General features: G+C 35.1%; 1 protein-coding gene across 1 annotated transcript; it reads right to left on the reverse strand.

The window, feature by feature from the left end:
- Window positions 1-306: 306 nt before the first annotated feature.
- LOC109075006 (cytosolic arginine sensor for mTORC1 subunit 1-like) lies at window positions 307-17113 on the reverse strand. The gene is made up of 9 exons (XM_042752901.1): window positions 16794-17113; window positions 11678-11748; window positions 9816-10009; window positions 8830-8965; window positions 7618-7741; window positions 7139-7249; window positions 6959-7041; window positions 5627-5721; window positions 307-1114 (listed from the first exon to the last, which is right to left on the reverse strand). Exons 1-9 carry the CDS (start codon window positions 16904-16906, stop codon window positions 1046-1048), a joined length of 996 nt encoding a protein of 331 aa, XP_042608835.1. The 5' UTR covers window positions 16907-17113; the 3' UTR covers window positions 307-1045.
- Between the last annotated feature and the right edge of the window lie 491 nt (window positions 17114-17604).

The following is a 17604-nucleotide window of genomic DNA, read 5'->3' on the forward strand; positions in this document are numbered from 1 at the left end:
ATTATGGCTCTGTGTAGTAAATGCCAACCAGTGTTGCCAAGTCTGTGGTTGTTTTTCATGTTCGCGGGTTGAAGCGACACCAATACCAATAACGTGATATTTAGCCCCTAAAATGTGAATATTACCAAGGGAACACTGCCGAAAAACGTACATTTTAACCCCGGGATGCAGTTTTTATCGGGGAACCTCCTGGAAACGCGATTGGGCTAGTTTTGGACTAGTTTTGAGAAGCAACTGGGCAGGATTTGTTGTGAAAACCTGGCAACCCTGATCTGAATGCACATGCTGGAGATATACTACTAATTACAGAAGCGTCTTTACTGATGAGATGCGCATGAAAATCGTATTCGATTTTTTGTACAGCCCTAACACAACTAGGTGTAAATGTGATTTGAAAAGATCACACATAACAGTATGACTCCGGTATTTGCGAGAAATGTTTGAAATGCCGATTCAAAAGTGATCCAAATATTTACTGCCAGTAACTGCTTTTCTAAGCGCAATGTTTCAATTACACCAAAAGTTGCTACAACACTAAAATTTCTTTTGCTTGACCTCAAACAGGGTTACTTAAGAAAAAAAACAAAAACCTGATTCTGACAATACTGGAAGACGTCTGTGTGCAATACTCAAAGTAATAATGATTTTTGCAGAACAAACTGTATTATCATTACCCCCTGAAATTAACAAATGAACGTCCAAAACTGATAACGTCCTCTCATCTTCCAATTCAATTGAGAAAAAAGTGCTTCAAATAATCAAGCATTAACATGCTGCAAAAATGTCCTTTCAAATCATGTAAATACTCTGATTCTCAGTAATGGCATACAATCAGCACTGCTGTTTCTGCAAAAGCAAAACAGTTTTCTGAGTTTAAGTCTGTTTTAAGCCTAAGCTCTCAAATGCTTTGACTGAAGCGCCTCTGATTATGGTAAGACAGTCTTGTGGAGTAATACTGTGTGTTAGTGGCTCAAATAAGATCTACCATCCACCATTAAGGACTTTTTCTATCCTTTCCAAGCTGACGATGCATTCAAATGCAGCCTCAACAGGACATATCCTTCCTCTGAGCTTGAAGCATCTCGGTCACGCTCACTATGTCTTCTTCTGGCACCTGAGACAAAAAAAGATTTAAGTTTAGATGACACAAAAACACAAGGATGATTACGTCCCATCCAAATATGCAATATTTTTTCCAGTGATATCATATGCTGTCAGCTGAACAACACACACTGGTATGAAGAGTTTTCTAGGAGGGGCGTAAACAGAGATGCATCATCTCATACTCACATGGATCAGCTCAGACTGATAACGGTTCATGAAACGGATGCATGCATGGATGTGCAGAGGTATTTATGGAGAGACACAAAGATGCATGCATGGAGCTACAACATATTTTCATATTTTATAAGTAGTTTCATATGAAAAATGTTTCCAAAACAGTATTTCTAAAAAGTATTTTAACATTTAAAATGTTGACACAAATGTCTTAAAACACAATTTTTGCAGCATGACCCTAAATAATAAAAATGAATAATATTATATTTAATTAATACAAAAATACTATTATAATTATTAGCATTATTAGTATTAATGTTTTAACAAAAACAAACAAAATAAATATATTTACAGTACATAAAACAACACAAATTAATAAGTCAACACAATTTAATATTAATATTTCTTCTTATTATAAATATATGTATTTTTAAACAATTTAAATAATAATAAAAATATTTTGTGAGTATAAGTATGTGTGAAACGACATACAAAGAGTAGAGGTAGAAAAAAAAGCTAGATAAACAAAAAAAAAGATGAAGGTCATGAGAAAGTAGTACAAGTTTGAAAACAACAGGTATGAAGCATTCTTCGTGCTTCCTCTTTTACAGTAAGGTCATGTGAAGGCACGATTCTGGTGGTGGGGACTTCACTGGCTTGCACTGAAGGATTACATCATTGCCACGCCCTATATATAGCAATTCTGCATATGGTGTATTCAAGTACAGGGCTCTAGCGACCTAATTTCTCAATGGTGCGACTAAAAAAAAAAATAATAATCAGAGGTCGCCAGCCAGGTGTGACCAGCCATTCAAGGGGAAAAAAAAAGTCTCTGCGACTCTGAAAGTCTCCCTGTGGTTCAACAACAGACACTAGAGCCCTGCATTTCATCACGAGCCCGACAGACCCTGACTTTTTTTACCCCCCTCGAGCCGGGCTTCGGGATTATTTTCACGTCATAGTTCAGACGCAGGGCGGGCCTCCCGCCTGTTTTAGACTTCTCCTTACTTTTATATTTCAGACACCCATCAATTAGTGATGAAAAAAAAATTGCCGCGCTGGTGGAAACAACACGAGACTGTGCTACTGCGACTGTCAAGAGCGGCTCGACGGTGTTTAGTGTCCCGCAGCAGCGCAGCTGAACAGTTCTACGTTCAAATACACGCAATAGGCTCAAGCTTGCTGCAAAGCACCGGCAAAAGTAATTACCATAAATGTGACGGGGGAAATAGTAAGGAGATATTTGAATTATTTACTAATAAACAAGTGTTTTCTGAATCTGTGTCGCAAGGATGAAGTTGCTGATCCTGACTCGCCATCTCATTAGACGCGCCTTTAGAGAGAAGCGCATCTTTATGGATTATAATTATAATGAAAGTTTTTGTTTTCGATGTTTTATTTTGTTAAGTAATCATTTAAAGCTTTCTATATATACAGTATATATATTTATTTATTTATTTATTTATTAATCATGTCTGTGAGGCATGTTTTCACTGAGTTTCGGTTCATTTTTGTACTCCTGTTAAAGACGAGACACAGAAAGCGCTTCGTGTTTGTTTTCTTTATTTAAAAGCACAACGTTTTGTTGATATTGTGAGTGCACACAAATAAAAGACCCTTTTCAGTTATGAATGATGTATTACTCTTACCTTTATTTGCAAAAATGACTGCGTATCTACTGAAAAAAATGCAAGTGATCATGCTGGCGTCTCCATGTCCTGAAGCGTCTCCGCACAAACTATTGGATATAGCGCACATTTATCTGGGTCTAACATTTAAACATTGTTATATGCTTGAACTGCTTTATATCTGTAGATTTTATTTTAGGCAGGTCCTGATGATTTGAGAAGGCTAAACTGATCAAACATAGACTCACTGTCTAACGCTGGCCGCTTGGTCGTTAAAAAAAAAAAAATTTGAGAAGTTTAAAATGATAAAAAATAGAAAAAAACTACAACATTTAACAAACAAAACATGCTCCAAACATTTTTCTAAATTAACTTAATATTAAAACTAAACAAAATATAATCACTTTGCTATTACATACAAAACTGAACTATTTTAATAGCTGAGACAGTAGTATAAGCTGTTTAGACTGTTTAGCTCTTCAGATCAGACACTAGAGCATCCCTTCATTCAGACACAGTGGAAGATCTGATCAGAATCAGTGTAGAGGGGCCAAGTCTGGAAGATTTTGCTGCTAGAGAGAGTGTGGCCAGCTGGTTTAGCCAAGGCCAAAGATCAAGAAGGCCAAACTACAGGATTTGGCCATCCGAGGGGCATGTGATGCAATGGAGATAGTCCATAAGATAGCCATGAGATGTTCAGTTTGAAGCCCTTAAAACACTTAATTTAGATTTTCTTTTTATTTCATTTATCTTGAGATATTTTAAGTTTACATTTCAGCTCAGTGAAGCACTTTAAGCACCAACACTTTTTCAGTAAGTTACCTTTCTTGTAGAATTGTACTTTAAATAAAGAACTTTATGTTGACCAGATTGTTAGTTAATCATTTACAAGTCAATATTGCCTATATGGACAGCGATTTAAAAAAAAAAGTGTACTTGTAAAACTGCGGTGTTAAATGTGATGCGGTCGAAAATTTGTGTGCACCTAACTTTTGTGCTGGTGCACCTAGGAAAAAAAATTTAGGCGCACCAGTGCAACCAGTGCAAAAAGTTAGTCTAGAGCACTGTAAGTATGTGTGGAAAAACTTCCTAAAAACACTGAAGACTGAACCACGTCTCTCTAATTTCGAATGAATCATGAAGGGCCATCTTGAGTGTCAGAAAACAAAACAAAACAAAAAACAAAACATTCTCCAACATGCTACCGTAAGGCAGGGGTTCCAAAACTTGTATGTCAGCCGAAAAAATATGCTGATATTTTAAGAATTTGAACATTTCCAGCTTTACGGATCTCTGATGTCGGTCAATGGTCACATGACCTACAAATAAGCAGATACAATATCTAATATTTAATCTAATAAGAATTTAATTTGGTTTGTTTTTATTTTCAAATTAGTAGTAATTGATTACATGTAATGCAGATTTCATAACCAAATTCCAAAAATTAAGTACCTGTGATTAGATTACATAACTTTTTAAAATGCTTACAATTAATTTACAGTTACTTTTTTATGGATTACATTATTAAATATTCCGCAAACATTATTTTGACCTAAAATTTTCTTGAAGTCCCCCTGAGATTTTAAGTTAATATTTAAATATTTTAACGCATTCATATATCAGTTAATAAGCACAATGACAAGCAGTAAACAAATATATATATTTTTTTTATTTTAAAAGGTTTTTTTATGTTAACAAGTTTATGATTTACTGAATTCACTTTTCATCAACTACCACCTGCAGTTGTTTAACAAATCCCAGACTGACCTTTAATGAACTTCAGAACAGAATACATTTTAGGATATATATTAGGATAAAATAAATTTTATTTCTCTTTCTATTTTTATATAAACATGGTAAAAAACATTCCTATTTATAAACTATGTGGTAAATAAGTGAGGTCAAAAGTAATCTAATATGTGTAAACTAATAGATTAGTTTACTAACTACAATTTTTACATCAATAATGTACTACAATTTGTAATTGCACTGTGTATAGCCTATATAGGGCTTCACAACTTGGCCAAAAAATATTGCGCTTATTTTGTCATATGTTTTGATTGCGATTTGAACTGCGATATACTACAAAACCACAAGAATATTTGACTTTCCATGCACAATGCTGTGATTCACCAATCAGAAGCAAGTATTCCAGAGAGACTTGTAAGACAGCACATTTTAATATTAAATGATAACAATGATCTAATGATGAGTATGAACAACTTAACTTACTCAATAGGGAACCAAACTGTTTCTGCTAAAATACTTGATTTCCAGGAAAAAAGGAAATGAATAGGAAGCAAGGACAACCAGATGATCTGATTTCACATGACATCATGGAAATAAACGGAGGCGGCGGTGTTGCGAAAATCGTCCAATCAGATCATATTCTGGAATTCTACCGTTTCCTGGTTACTAGGTAACCATTTGCCCATCTGTCCTCCTGTTGCTCAGTGTCACACAAATATCACAAATGATTCAAATGTACTAAATATAAACGTGGGTTAGACTAGCACATAACCTCTACAGACTGAATGCCAGCAGATCAATATCGCAAAATAAACGCACGCAGGGTGATCAGGGACTTTTATTACATTGATCCTGTATATTCATTGCATTTGATGTGGTTTTTGCAGTACATTATTAACGCCCTGTGAACTACTACACAGAGCTAAAATGTTATGTGTGTAAAAACAAAAAGAGTGGGCAAAATGACTTACCAGAGCATGATCAAAGCTGAAGGTGCTAATGTAATACGCTGATATATCACTGTCTGCAAGAGGCTGAGAGATCTGAGCGACTATCCCGCATTCATCTGAAAAAAAAAAAGACAGAGAGAGTGAGATAACGTCAAAATAAGTGGGAGAGATGTGACTTTCTGATTTAATCTGATGTGTTTGTTCACTCATCTATAACTCAGCTGAACAGATTTCACTTTGTATGGACTAGTGATTGGATCAGACAGAAAAACATTAAAGGAGCTCTCTCTCTCTCTCTCTATATATATATATATATATATATATATATATATATATATATATATATATATATATTATATATATATATATATATATATATATATATATATATATATATATATATATATATATATATACATACATATAAAGTACATATGCATCCTAACTGCAACAGAACCTCATAAGTGACCTCAAATGCTCCAAAATGTACATGGGAGACTCAAGTAGGCCAGGAACTTCCAAACTTTTTTGTCAGCCTGAACCTCTTTGAAGTAAAATATTTACTTGATGTCTCCCTTGAATCTCAATTTAACAAAACATCTGCATGTTCATGGTTCTCTAATGTTGGTTAATGTTCATATGGAAAGCATGTAAACAAATAAAACATTTAACCTTTTTTAGTAAGTGTTTTGTTATTGACTCTAAAAATAATAAAAGTACATAATTACACAAAATTATTGGTTATTCAGTCATTTTATTTAAATTAAATTATTAGAATAAGGACCAAATTACATTAAAATAATATGAATAATACATTAAATAAGATAATATGAATATTTAAATACATAAAGCACTGAGTAACATGTATTAATCAGGGTTAAGTTTAGGGTTTGGTTTACATTTGTAATTGTGCATAATTTACTGTTATTAACATGGTAAGTACATGTAATCCTGTAACCTTAAAAGATCACATTTTTTATTAATACCTTATAATGCTGAACGAATTGTAAGTATATTTATAATCTTTTTCTTTTAGATTTACTTATGGCATTTTATGCCTTTATTTGGATAGGACAGTAAAGGTCGACAGGAAGCGAAGTGGGTGAGAGAGAGGGGGATGGGATCGGGAAAGGTCCGTGAGCCGGGACTCGAACACGGGACACCTGAAGCGCAATGGCGCAGTATGTTGGTGTGCTGCCCACGAGGCCAGCGGCGCTGACAATCTTTTTTTTTTTATTTTTTTATTCCTTTTTTCTTTCACTGAGCTCGCTGCAATACATTCTGGCATGGCTAAATGATACATGCTGCATTCAAATGACCAAAAGAAGGTATCTGATGGTGAATGAAGCTCACCGAAGCCGAGAGGCTGCCCTCCTATTCTAGCCATCCTCCAGAGCTCACCAGAGGAGCTGGTGAACAGAAGATCAGCGGGGAATCTGACACACACACACACACACACACATTTCATATTTAAATCTGCAGTTTGCAAAGCTTTGATTTGATGATCTGTCCACTACTCTGTGAGGGTCTTACTGTCTCTGTGCTTCTGTGTCCATCACCAAAGAGACGTATCCATCAATCAGAGAAAAGGAGAAGAACTTGATACATTTCATGTCCTGATCAACACTGGCGCCCTCTTTAGGACTGCAGGAGAAAAACAAACATACTTGATCTATTACTTGTTACAATTGAACATGGATAGGGAAATAACTGCACACACACACAAAATAAAAATTAATTGCAATTTATATGAGACACTTTGAATTAGAATTACCAGTTTCATCTCTTATTTCTTCCTACCGAGTAAACAAATTGTATAAAAACGTGACAGTTCACCCCATCTTTCCCCTAGTGTGTGATAAACTGTGATCTGGACTCCTCTTAGTGGCAGTGAAATATTAAAACAGTTGCTCAGCTAAGGGTGATGTTGCTGAAGAGGAAATACAAAAGTCAAAACAAAACTGAGATGCAGACAGCATCCCTGCAAGAGTTTGCAGCAGCAGGTTTCATACCTGTTAGAGTAAAACAGAACGTCTATGAGGGTGGTGGCGATCGCTGGCAGTGTGTCCGGATCCAAGCTCATTACACAAAACTGATTCTCCGGAATCAGCACCGGATGAACTGTTGCATGTGGAACTGAACGCGAACACACACACACACACACAATAACACTTTAAAATGGGAAAAACAATACTATTACTTGGACTACTAAAACTTGTTTTGTGCATGAGCTGGTATTGAATTTAATAATGTGTCGATGCAAAACACTAGAAAAATAATCAATTATAACACACTACACAGTGTTAATACAATCAGATAGCCTAGTGTATTCATAGTATAATAGACTATTCTTTAAAAAAAAAAAATCAGCATATTATGGCCTTTTCAAAAAGCCATTACATTAATTCAAACGTTGTGGGAATTTTTTTATTTTTTTTTAAGAATTAACACTTCAGCAAGGATACATTTAACTGATCAAAAGTGACATCTTATATTGTTGCAAAAAAATTCTGTTTCAAATAAATGCTGTTCATCTTTGAACTTTCTATTCATTAAAGTCTTTTTATGCATTTTGCGTGTTCGTTTACACGACAACAGCATTTTGGGGACTGAAAACACATATTTTTGAAAACGGGTTTCAAAGTGCAAGTTTTTGAAAACAGCACCATTATCGTTTCCATGTAAACACCCAATACGGGAATCTTCGAAAATGGTGACGTCATGCGCATGAGTAGTATGTGTTAGGTATGTAGACATGCGCAGTACTTGTCGATTTTAAAGGCAAGCGCCAACAAACATACACAACAATGGCGGAGTATGGTACTGTTGTTGCTGCTCAAGTGTGGATTTACTTCACCAATAATACAACCAACAGCGGAGACGCAGAGACGGAGAAACCTTCCCTACAGGTTTCGAGGCTATGTGTAAATGCAAATCGTTTTGAAAACGTTGTCACGTTGTCATGTATACGTGAAACTTTTTAAAAACACGAGGGAAAAAACTTTCCCGTGTTTGACTACATCGTTGTCGTGTAAACGTAGCCTGAGTAATGATGCTGAAAATTCAGATTTGATCACAGAAATAAATACATTTTAATAATAATATAATATAACATTGCTCTTTTTACTGTATTTTTATTAAATATATGCATCCTTGGAAAGACTTTATATCGACCCCAAACATTTTTTGGTAGTGTATATGCCCTTCTTTCACTGTGGTCTCACCCTCTCTGCCGTTTCGCTGAAGGCCGTTGCAGGCGTCCTGACTGTGGACAGGCACTGACTCTCCTCCCTCCTCTCTGAAAATATTAAACTCCTCCACCAGAGTCTCCACCACCACCGACAGGTCCTTCTCTCGCACCTACGACACAAACATCCCATTTAGTACGTTAATAACATACATTTCTATACAAATCACCTAAAGACACTCCCTGAGATGGTCATGTTTGTTCTGTACTTTACTTTTATATTGTTACTGCAGTTTTTATTTTTGTTAGCAGCACTTGTTAACACCACAAATGCAATTCATTAATCAAACAGTAAAGAATGTTTTTTTGTTGTTGTTGTAGCACCCCCTGTGGGTGACTATTTGGTGTGGATTCCTTGCACAAAATTTTTGTAAAGTTGCATTCAAGAAATATTATTCAATTAGTCAGTATTAGGCCACAGTTTCATTGCACACTTCAACTACTTTAATTTTAAGTTATTTAATCAGATATTTCTACAAACAAAACTTCATGCAAATTGGACAAACAGCCTAGAAAGACGAAATAAATAAATAAAAGTACGTTTTTAAACAAGGATAAAAAATAAATTCTGTCCCACACAGCTCTATAGGTATTAACAAAACTGTAAATTAGCTTATTAAAAAGCATCACTGCCCTTGAAAATATAATGCACAAAGGCCAATCAACTTTACACAACTTTCATTGCACATCTACCAACTTATTAAAAAAAAGGCTCATAAAAAATGTAAAACATTTACAACAAGCAGGTGTGTTTGATGTTAGCACATGTTCATGCCTCTGTTCCCTTAATACTTTATTTATTAACACTATTCTGTGCTTCTAGGTTCAGCCAAATGTCCGCCAGCTCCACATCTGTTTGTTGATTTCTTTGCTCAGTTAAACACAACACAAAGCTAGTTTAAAAAAAAAATTAAGTAAATTAAAATTAAGAAAATAATACTGCCGCATTTATATCAATCTTACCAGAATAAAGTCGGTTTGATAGGTGGAGAGCATGAAGACGGACACATGTTGCTCGGCCAATGGAGCGATAACAGATTTGGCGATCTTGGTGACGCCCACGGCTTGTGAGCTGCTGGAGGTGTTGCCATTAGAGACAACATTTAGCGGGAGCCAAGTGGAGCCCTCCACCTGTAAGTGTTCAGACGGCTGGAGCTCTGGAGGAAGAGAATGTGATAGAGGACATACAGGATCTAAATATACCAGTTTTAAAACATTTCCTGTGTTCTTTACCTTAACACTAACAAATCCGGAGTCTATAATTATTCACAGAATTACAGCAGGAAGTTGCAAATTTGTAGGCGGGCTTGTCACTTTGAGAGTATAAGAGTTTAGAAGTTAACAGGGTCATTCTATAACCCATTAACACCATGTGTAGCTGAACACAGCAAATTAAACTAGCAATGACAAAACTCAACTCAAACGTTCTGGACATGTACACCTCTTAAAATGAGACAAAACATCTTGTTTTCATATCAGAACACCTGCAAACGTACACTGTATCCAAAACGTTGTTTCTACATAGCTGTTTTGACCTTCCTGTGGATTATGAGAAGAGGAAAGCGGTTTTTGCTCTAGAGTCGCAGGGGTTTGACATCATAGAGGAAACAGCTGTTTGGGTCAGAGGCAGAGCACAGGGCTACAGAGAGCCTCTACAATAACAGCGGTGAACTCAGTGTACCGTCCCACCTGTCCTCTGATCTTTTTAAGGCTCAAAAACAAGGATTTTTTTCCTGCTGGTCTGTTCTGGCAAGTAGTTCAGATTTGTATTTGCCCTGCCAATAATTTCACTTAAAAAAACTGATAAAAATAAAAATATGGGTCAGTATGAAAAGTTTCAATTTTCAAAAGTTTGGGTTCAGTAAGATTTTCTTTTGAAATAAATAAATACTTTTTATATGTCCTTGATGAATAAATTGATCAAAAGTGACAGTAAGGATATGCATAAAAATTACAAAATAATAAAAAAAAAAATTATTAAGGAGCACAACAGTTTTCAACTCAACTGTGATAATAATTACTGTTAATAATGTTACTTGAGCAACAAATCGGCATATTAAAATTATTTCTGAACAAAAATATGTGGCAATAAAAACCGGTGAAATGGCTGCCGGAAATGCAGCTTCAAATTGAAAAAATTTAAATCATAATATTAATTATTATAATTCAATTTAAAATAATTAATATGTAATATTGTAATTGCATTTTTCATATAAAAAATTTGGTATTTTTAACCAAATAAATGCAGCCTTGGTGAACACTAGAAAAACACATCTTTACTGACTCCAAATTTTAGAATAATATTATATTACATGTAAACATTTTTATACAGAGCTAAAAGAAATATATTTATAATTTGTATTTAATGTTTTCTATAAATAATTAAATTATCAATTATTTGGTTTTAAAGAATTTAGGCTTACTTAAGACAAAAACTGTTTTATTAAAATATATAAAATATGGAGAAAAAAAAAGTTTTATTGCTTGAAATACTTACAGAATTTTTATGTACCAAGTCTTGTTCAAACATGTCAAAAATTTCAATATTTTTTACATTTCAGTGTGGTTTGAAGTAATAAATCAATAACAAAGAGTAATTTACATTGCTGGAATTAAATTTAACCAATCAAGCAAATATGCAGTAAGAATGTTAAACGTCTGATTATAAATCTCCAGGAACAATTGTATATGGTGACAACATAACTATAAATAAAATGATATAATTCCCAGTATATTCCATGACAATGTGTGTCATTATCAACTGAATACAAGAGCCTCAGGACAGCAGCAGTTCATGTGTGTGTGTGTGTGGGTGTGTGTTTTACCTTTAAATCCCTCCTCATCGAGAACAACCGTGTAATTTTCCGGAGTCTCTGTGAGACTGAAAAATTTGCATCTGTGAGAGAAAGAGAAAAGGCACAGGAGAGAGGGAAAATAAACAGAGGGAGAGAGAAAGGAACAAAACCAAACAGACACATCAGACGATGCATAATGAACAAAAACAATGGCAGATTGTTGTAAAAAGTGTTCCAGCAGGGAGGCATGAGATGGAGAGAGAAACCACGTCAAACCCCTCTGCAGAAAAAGTGAATGTCATTTTCTCTTTCACTTGAACTTGGAGCCAACATCTGAAATCCATTCATATGGTTCTGCATTCCGGCTTGTTGCGATTGATAAATTTGAGGTGCTCGATGTGCATGTTAAAATGGGAAAAGTTTGTGTGAATTGGTTTCTGCACAACAGGGTTTGACCCAAATTCTTTAGGAGCCGGTCCAGGAACCCAGAACAACATGCTCCACTTCATTCAGTCTGATCTATTGTCTAAGAGACACAGAGCTGAGAAGCAGCAGCAAATGAGAATCATGGGAAAAGAACTGTTGAGCAGTTTGTGCAAATTAAGTCCAGACTGGTTTACTTCATTTCATCTACCAGCATCAAAATGACTAAAAGATGAAACGCAATAACACTGACTAGTTATGTATCATGGATCATGTAGTCTAATTACAGTAATTTATAGGTTAATGATAGAAATACACTACTGTTCAAAAGTCTGGGCTTGGTGCAATTTTTTATGTTTTTGAATGAAGTCTCTTCTGCTCACCAAGGCTGCATTTATTTGATCAAAAAATACAGTAAAATTGCACACACACACACACATCATGTAAACAAACTTTTTTTGGATGCTATTAAATCACGATTAATCAATTTGACAGTCCTTTTTCTTACACAGTGTAACTTGAAAAAGATTTAAGTAATAAACCTTTACACTACAAATTATGGATTCCCACATCAAATCCTGTGCAACACTCTTGTTAAAAAGGCAAAATTGGAAAATGGATCAGATCGGGCCATTACATTTTGGTTTTTGTTTGTCTGTTTGCTTTACAACAGAAAGCACTTTCTAAGTTTCACATGAACTACTGCAGTTGAGGGAGACTCAGCAGTGCAGCAGCCGTTATCTGAAGGAACATTACTGTACTGGTCTGGCAGCCACCCACAGGACTCTTCATTCACAGCTGATTCCTGTGCTGCCTGCAACCCAGCGACTGGGCACATCAATCCAAGGGCCGACCAGAAGGAAAATAGTACATCCCCGCCCTCAGGGCTAACTCAGCACAGCAGCATTGTGTCAGCTAGTCTCACACTTCCTAACAACATCTAGAGCTCCCAGGGTTCAACTTCCTGTAAGTGCTCCAAAGCCTTCTGGAAAACAGAGAAATATAGGAGTGGTGTTAAACCAACATCCTCCAGAATGGTGAGAAAAGGGAGAGAACTAGGTTCACTATATTAGTGCATTCTATTCCTAGTCAGAAAATAGATTTCTGTGAAGAAAAAAATTAGGTGAGATGAAAATAAGACGTTATTTACCAATTAATCTTTACATCAACTATAACTGTCGTAGGCACATTCATTATACGCAAAGAACACACACACAAATTAAAGGGATACTCCATCCTAAAATGAAAATTTTGTCATTAATCACTTACCCCCATGTCGTTCCAAACACGTAAAAGCTTTGTTCGTGTTCGGAACACAATTTAAGATATTTTGGATGAAAACCGAGAGGCTTGTGACTGTCCCATAGACTGCCAAGTGAATACCAGTGTCAAGGTCCAGAAAAGTATGAAAAGCATCGTCAGAATAGTCCATCTGCCATCGGTGGTTCAACCGTAACGTTATGAAGCGACGAGAATACTTTTTGTACACGAAGAAAACAAAAGTAATGACTTTATTCAACAATTCCTCTCCTCTGTGTCTCTCCAAATCAGCGTAGCACCATTTTGGCAATTCTAAGCAGATGGTGTACACTCTTCAGTATCAGCCGCGCCACAAGGATACTTTTTTTGTTTTTAAAGCAAACAACGCATCGCGCAGCGTGGCTGACACAAAAGAGCATACGATATCTGCGTACTGCTCAGAATTGCCAAAATGGCACTACGCTGATTTGTAGAGACACAGAGGAGAGGAATTGTTGAATAAAGTCATTATTTTTGTTTTGTTTTTCGTGTACAAAAAGTATTCTCGTTGCTTCATAACGTTATGGTTGAATCACTGATGGCAGAAGGAGTATTCTGACGATGCTTTTCATAATTTCCTGGACCTTGACAGTGTTACTGACTTGGCAGTCTATGGGACAGTCACAAGCCTCCCGGTTTTCATCCAAAATTACATCAAATTGTGATTCGAAGACGAACAAAGCTTTTACGAGTTTGGAATGGCATGGAGGTAAGTGATTAATGACAAAATTTTCATTTTGGGATGGAGTAACCCTTTAACTGCAACTACACAATTTGTGAAAAAAATAAAGAAATAAACAGAGGCACAATTGTAAAAAAAAAAAATAATAATAATTTTTTGTTGTTTGCAAAATGTGGCTAAATTCTAGTAGTAATAATAATAATAATAATAATAATTATTATTATTATTATTATTATTATTATTATTATTCTAATATTATTTTAGTAAATTAAAATTATAATATTTCACTGTAAAAAAAACCTGAGTATAAAGAAATAATAATATTTTAACAATTTTATTTTACAACTGTAATTTTACAATACTAATGATAATTACATTCATCTTAATGTTAAACCATCAAACTTTTATTTTGACAGAAAACCACAGGGAGCCATATTATAATTTAGTTTTTATTTTGATTAATCAATCATGAATCCTTAAAAGATCATTGCTCCTGAATTTTTTCATAAATTTACAATAAATTTAATTACCGAAGTTACTGAAGAATCATGGTCTGTTGGTAAAAATGTATGAACGCAGATTTAACTTTGCATGTCCTCACAGTTCGTGACTGAATCATTCTCCTGAGTGAGATCTTTTTTAATGACTCACACAACCATTCTGAATAACTTTTGAATAAACGTTTTCGAAAAAAAATTGTGATCCAAATTTCACCTCAAGTTTTATGACTTTAATGGTGCTTTTTTAGTCTTGAAAGATCATTATTCAAAATATCTCCTTTTGAGTTCAACATGAAAAGAAAGCCATACAGGTTTATGACAACAATGGTGCAAATGGTGACAGAATTTTCATTTTTTGAAGAGTGAGCTAATACAAGCAGATGCAGTACTAACATTCCCAGATGAGATCTTGTGTTTGTGTGAGCACGCCTTATGACCTCTAAAAAGCATAACTCATCCAAAAACTAAATTTGTCACCACTTACACTCTTAACAGGTCACATTCATATGTAAAGCAAGACACATTAAGAACTGATGATGGTTGGTTTGAGTGTTATCATGAATGAAGAGTATTTTATGGATACGGTGGTGAATGAGGTTTTTAGTGAAGAAAGACATGTTAATAACTAATAAGATATTGTACCATTTCAGACAACTTTGAATATAGTAGTTCTTACAACTCACACACTATTTTATTAGGAACAATATGGGGGTGAGTAAATTAAGACAGAATTTTATGTTTGGGTGAATTATTCTTTTATTTTTGTATTTTAAGATAAAAAAAAACAAACAAACAAACAAAGTTAATTTAAGGATTAGAAAGTGATATGGTCCACTCTAGAACATTATCAGTCTGCAGCATTCAAGGTTCTGGAAAGTTCAACAAGATATGCCTGAACGAACCAGAAAAGGCATACTGAATATGTGGGAATCCAGTCCTGAAAGGCCTGTCGCGATCCCCTCGTCCTCGCAGACGTGACAAAAAACACCCATTCAATGGCATTAAGCAGATCATAAAATAAGCTGAAGTCACACGCTCCCCCACAAAATACTTTCTTCAGCTTCATTTTACAACCAAGATTATATTGCACATATCTGAGTTTATGTAACACCATTAGACGGAAGAAATAAGAGAGAGACACAAAGACACAGAAAACCAACAGACTTCTGCAAACCAATGATACTAGTTCTTTTCTCAGAACAACCTAACAAGTTTTTTGCAATGAATCCTTCCAAATCGTCTTAAACTTTTGCTTCGTGGATGTATGAAGGAACTTGCCCATAACTAGTATGGACATGTCCCACTAACTTTTGGTTTTAATCTTTTGTTTCTATATTAGACTATAAATAATATTTTGTTTTTATATTAATAATAACCCTAACTTTTATTCAAGTGTTAAAATACAGAGTATATAGTATTTATCTGGTACAAAAACAACAGGGGATCTCAATTAGGGTGATAGCATTAAAACATTATCGTTTTACTAACAAGTCAACAATCAACGTGGGTTTTTTAATAACCAGTTATATCTATAGCGAAGGGTGGCCAATAAATTATGATATAATGCCAACATAGAATTTAATGTCAGCAAATGGGACACACAGAAAATGACATCAATACCAATATTTACCAAAAACGCAACTCGCTGATATTTCGTTTTTATTTAATGAAAAGAAATCCATACATTTTTAAGTTTGTGGATTCTCTTTGGGGACACTGTATATGCAAACAAAAAAAGTCCAACTTCGTCATTTTAGTGTTTTTATAGTTTGTATTTTGTCTCATGTTAACGTACAGGCAGTGCATGACACCTATGTGCTACTTTTCACATGCAAAGATTGAAGATAAAATAAAACTTAACGTATGGGATGTATGTCAAAACCTGCGTGGCCAAAAATGTTGTCTAGCCAGGTAGGCAGCTGTCTAACGTTAGGTTTTTCAAGTCATAGCTAGGCGCTAGAAATTACTAAATTTGATGAAAAACAGCTTGCTTTTATAGCAGTTTTGAGTGTGGTTTTAAGAATAATTTAAAGGCCCCAAGCGCATGTGCATGATCTGACATTCTCTGGTCATTTTTTATTTCTTCAAACCAACCAAAACAGGGTGAGGCTCTTACTTTGCAGCTGAACACATTGTAAACAAGCACGCTATGTACTTGACCTGGTGTCTTAATAAGAGACATTGCACCATCAAACGCGTAAAAACATGTTTGCAAACTCATACAGGCGTTGACTGATCTTACCTCGTCCTGTTTCTGAGAAATATCAGCTTGATTAGGGGGTGTGTGTACTGCTGAAGTCCCGTTTTGCTGATGGAAGTGACCCGTAATTTGTGGTCTAAGATGTGCAGGTCCATCGTTTACCAGTCCTCCAGGAAGACGCCGTGAAAATGTTTTCTGTGCAGTCACAGTGCAGGTGGGCGCGTTAAATAACACAACGCGAGAACCGCCTATGTGATGGTACATACCCCTGTGCTACCAAAACGCTTCATCCTCGCGCACTCGGCACGCTCGTTCTATGTTTAATAATTCGATTCGAGAACTAAAATGCTGTTTACAATGAGACAGTTGGCTTCCTCCAGGGTACGTTTGGAGCCGCTAAACTAATTTGAAATCGCATATTATCTGTCTTATTTAAGATTTCTGTAGATTCAAAACAGTTTTTAATAAATTATGTTCAAGAATTAACATAATAATATATTAGAAGAAATGTTCTATGTAAAATATAAACAAAATCCATATGAAGTCATCACAAGTGATCGTGATAAGGCAAATCTGATCAGCGCTGACTAAAGTAACAGATATCACGTGACAACGCAGTTTTATAGTTCGCTTCGGCAAATATTAAAGAAAGTAATTTACACCAGAAAATGTCAAGGAGAAACTGACAAAAACATTGATTGTAATTCGGAGATTATTATTTAAATCCATCGATTCTGAAAACTTATGAGTCGCGAAGCCCCACCCACATTGGAACTCACCGTTTCACGCTTATTGCCATTCTACCAGTTCATTTTATTGTACTTGTATGGTTCGAACAGCAGACGGCCAGTTG

This window comes from Cyprinus carpio, chromosome A5 (genome assembly GCF_018340385.1).
Source record: "Cyprinus carpio isolate SPL01 chromosome A5, ASM1834038v1, whole genome shotgun sequence".
NCBI classification, from domain to species: Eukaryota; Metazoa; Chordata; class Actinopteri; order Cypriniformes; family Cyprinidae; genus Cyprinus; species Cyprinus carpio.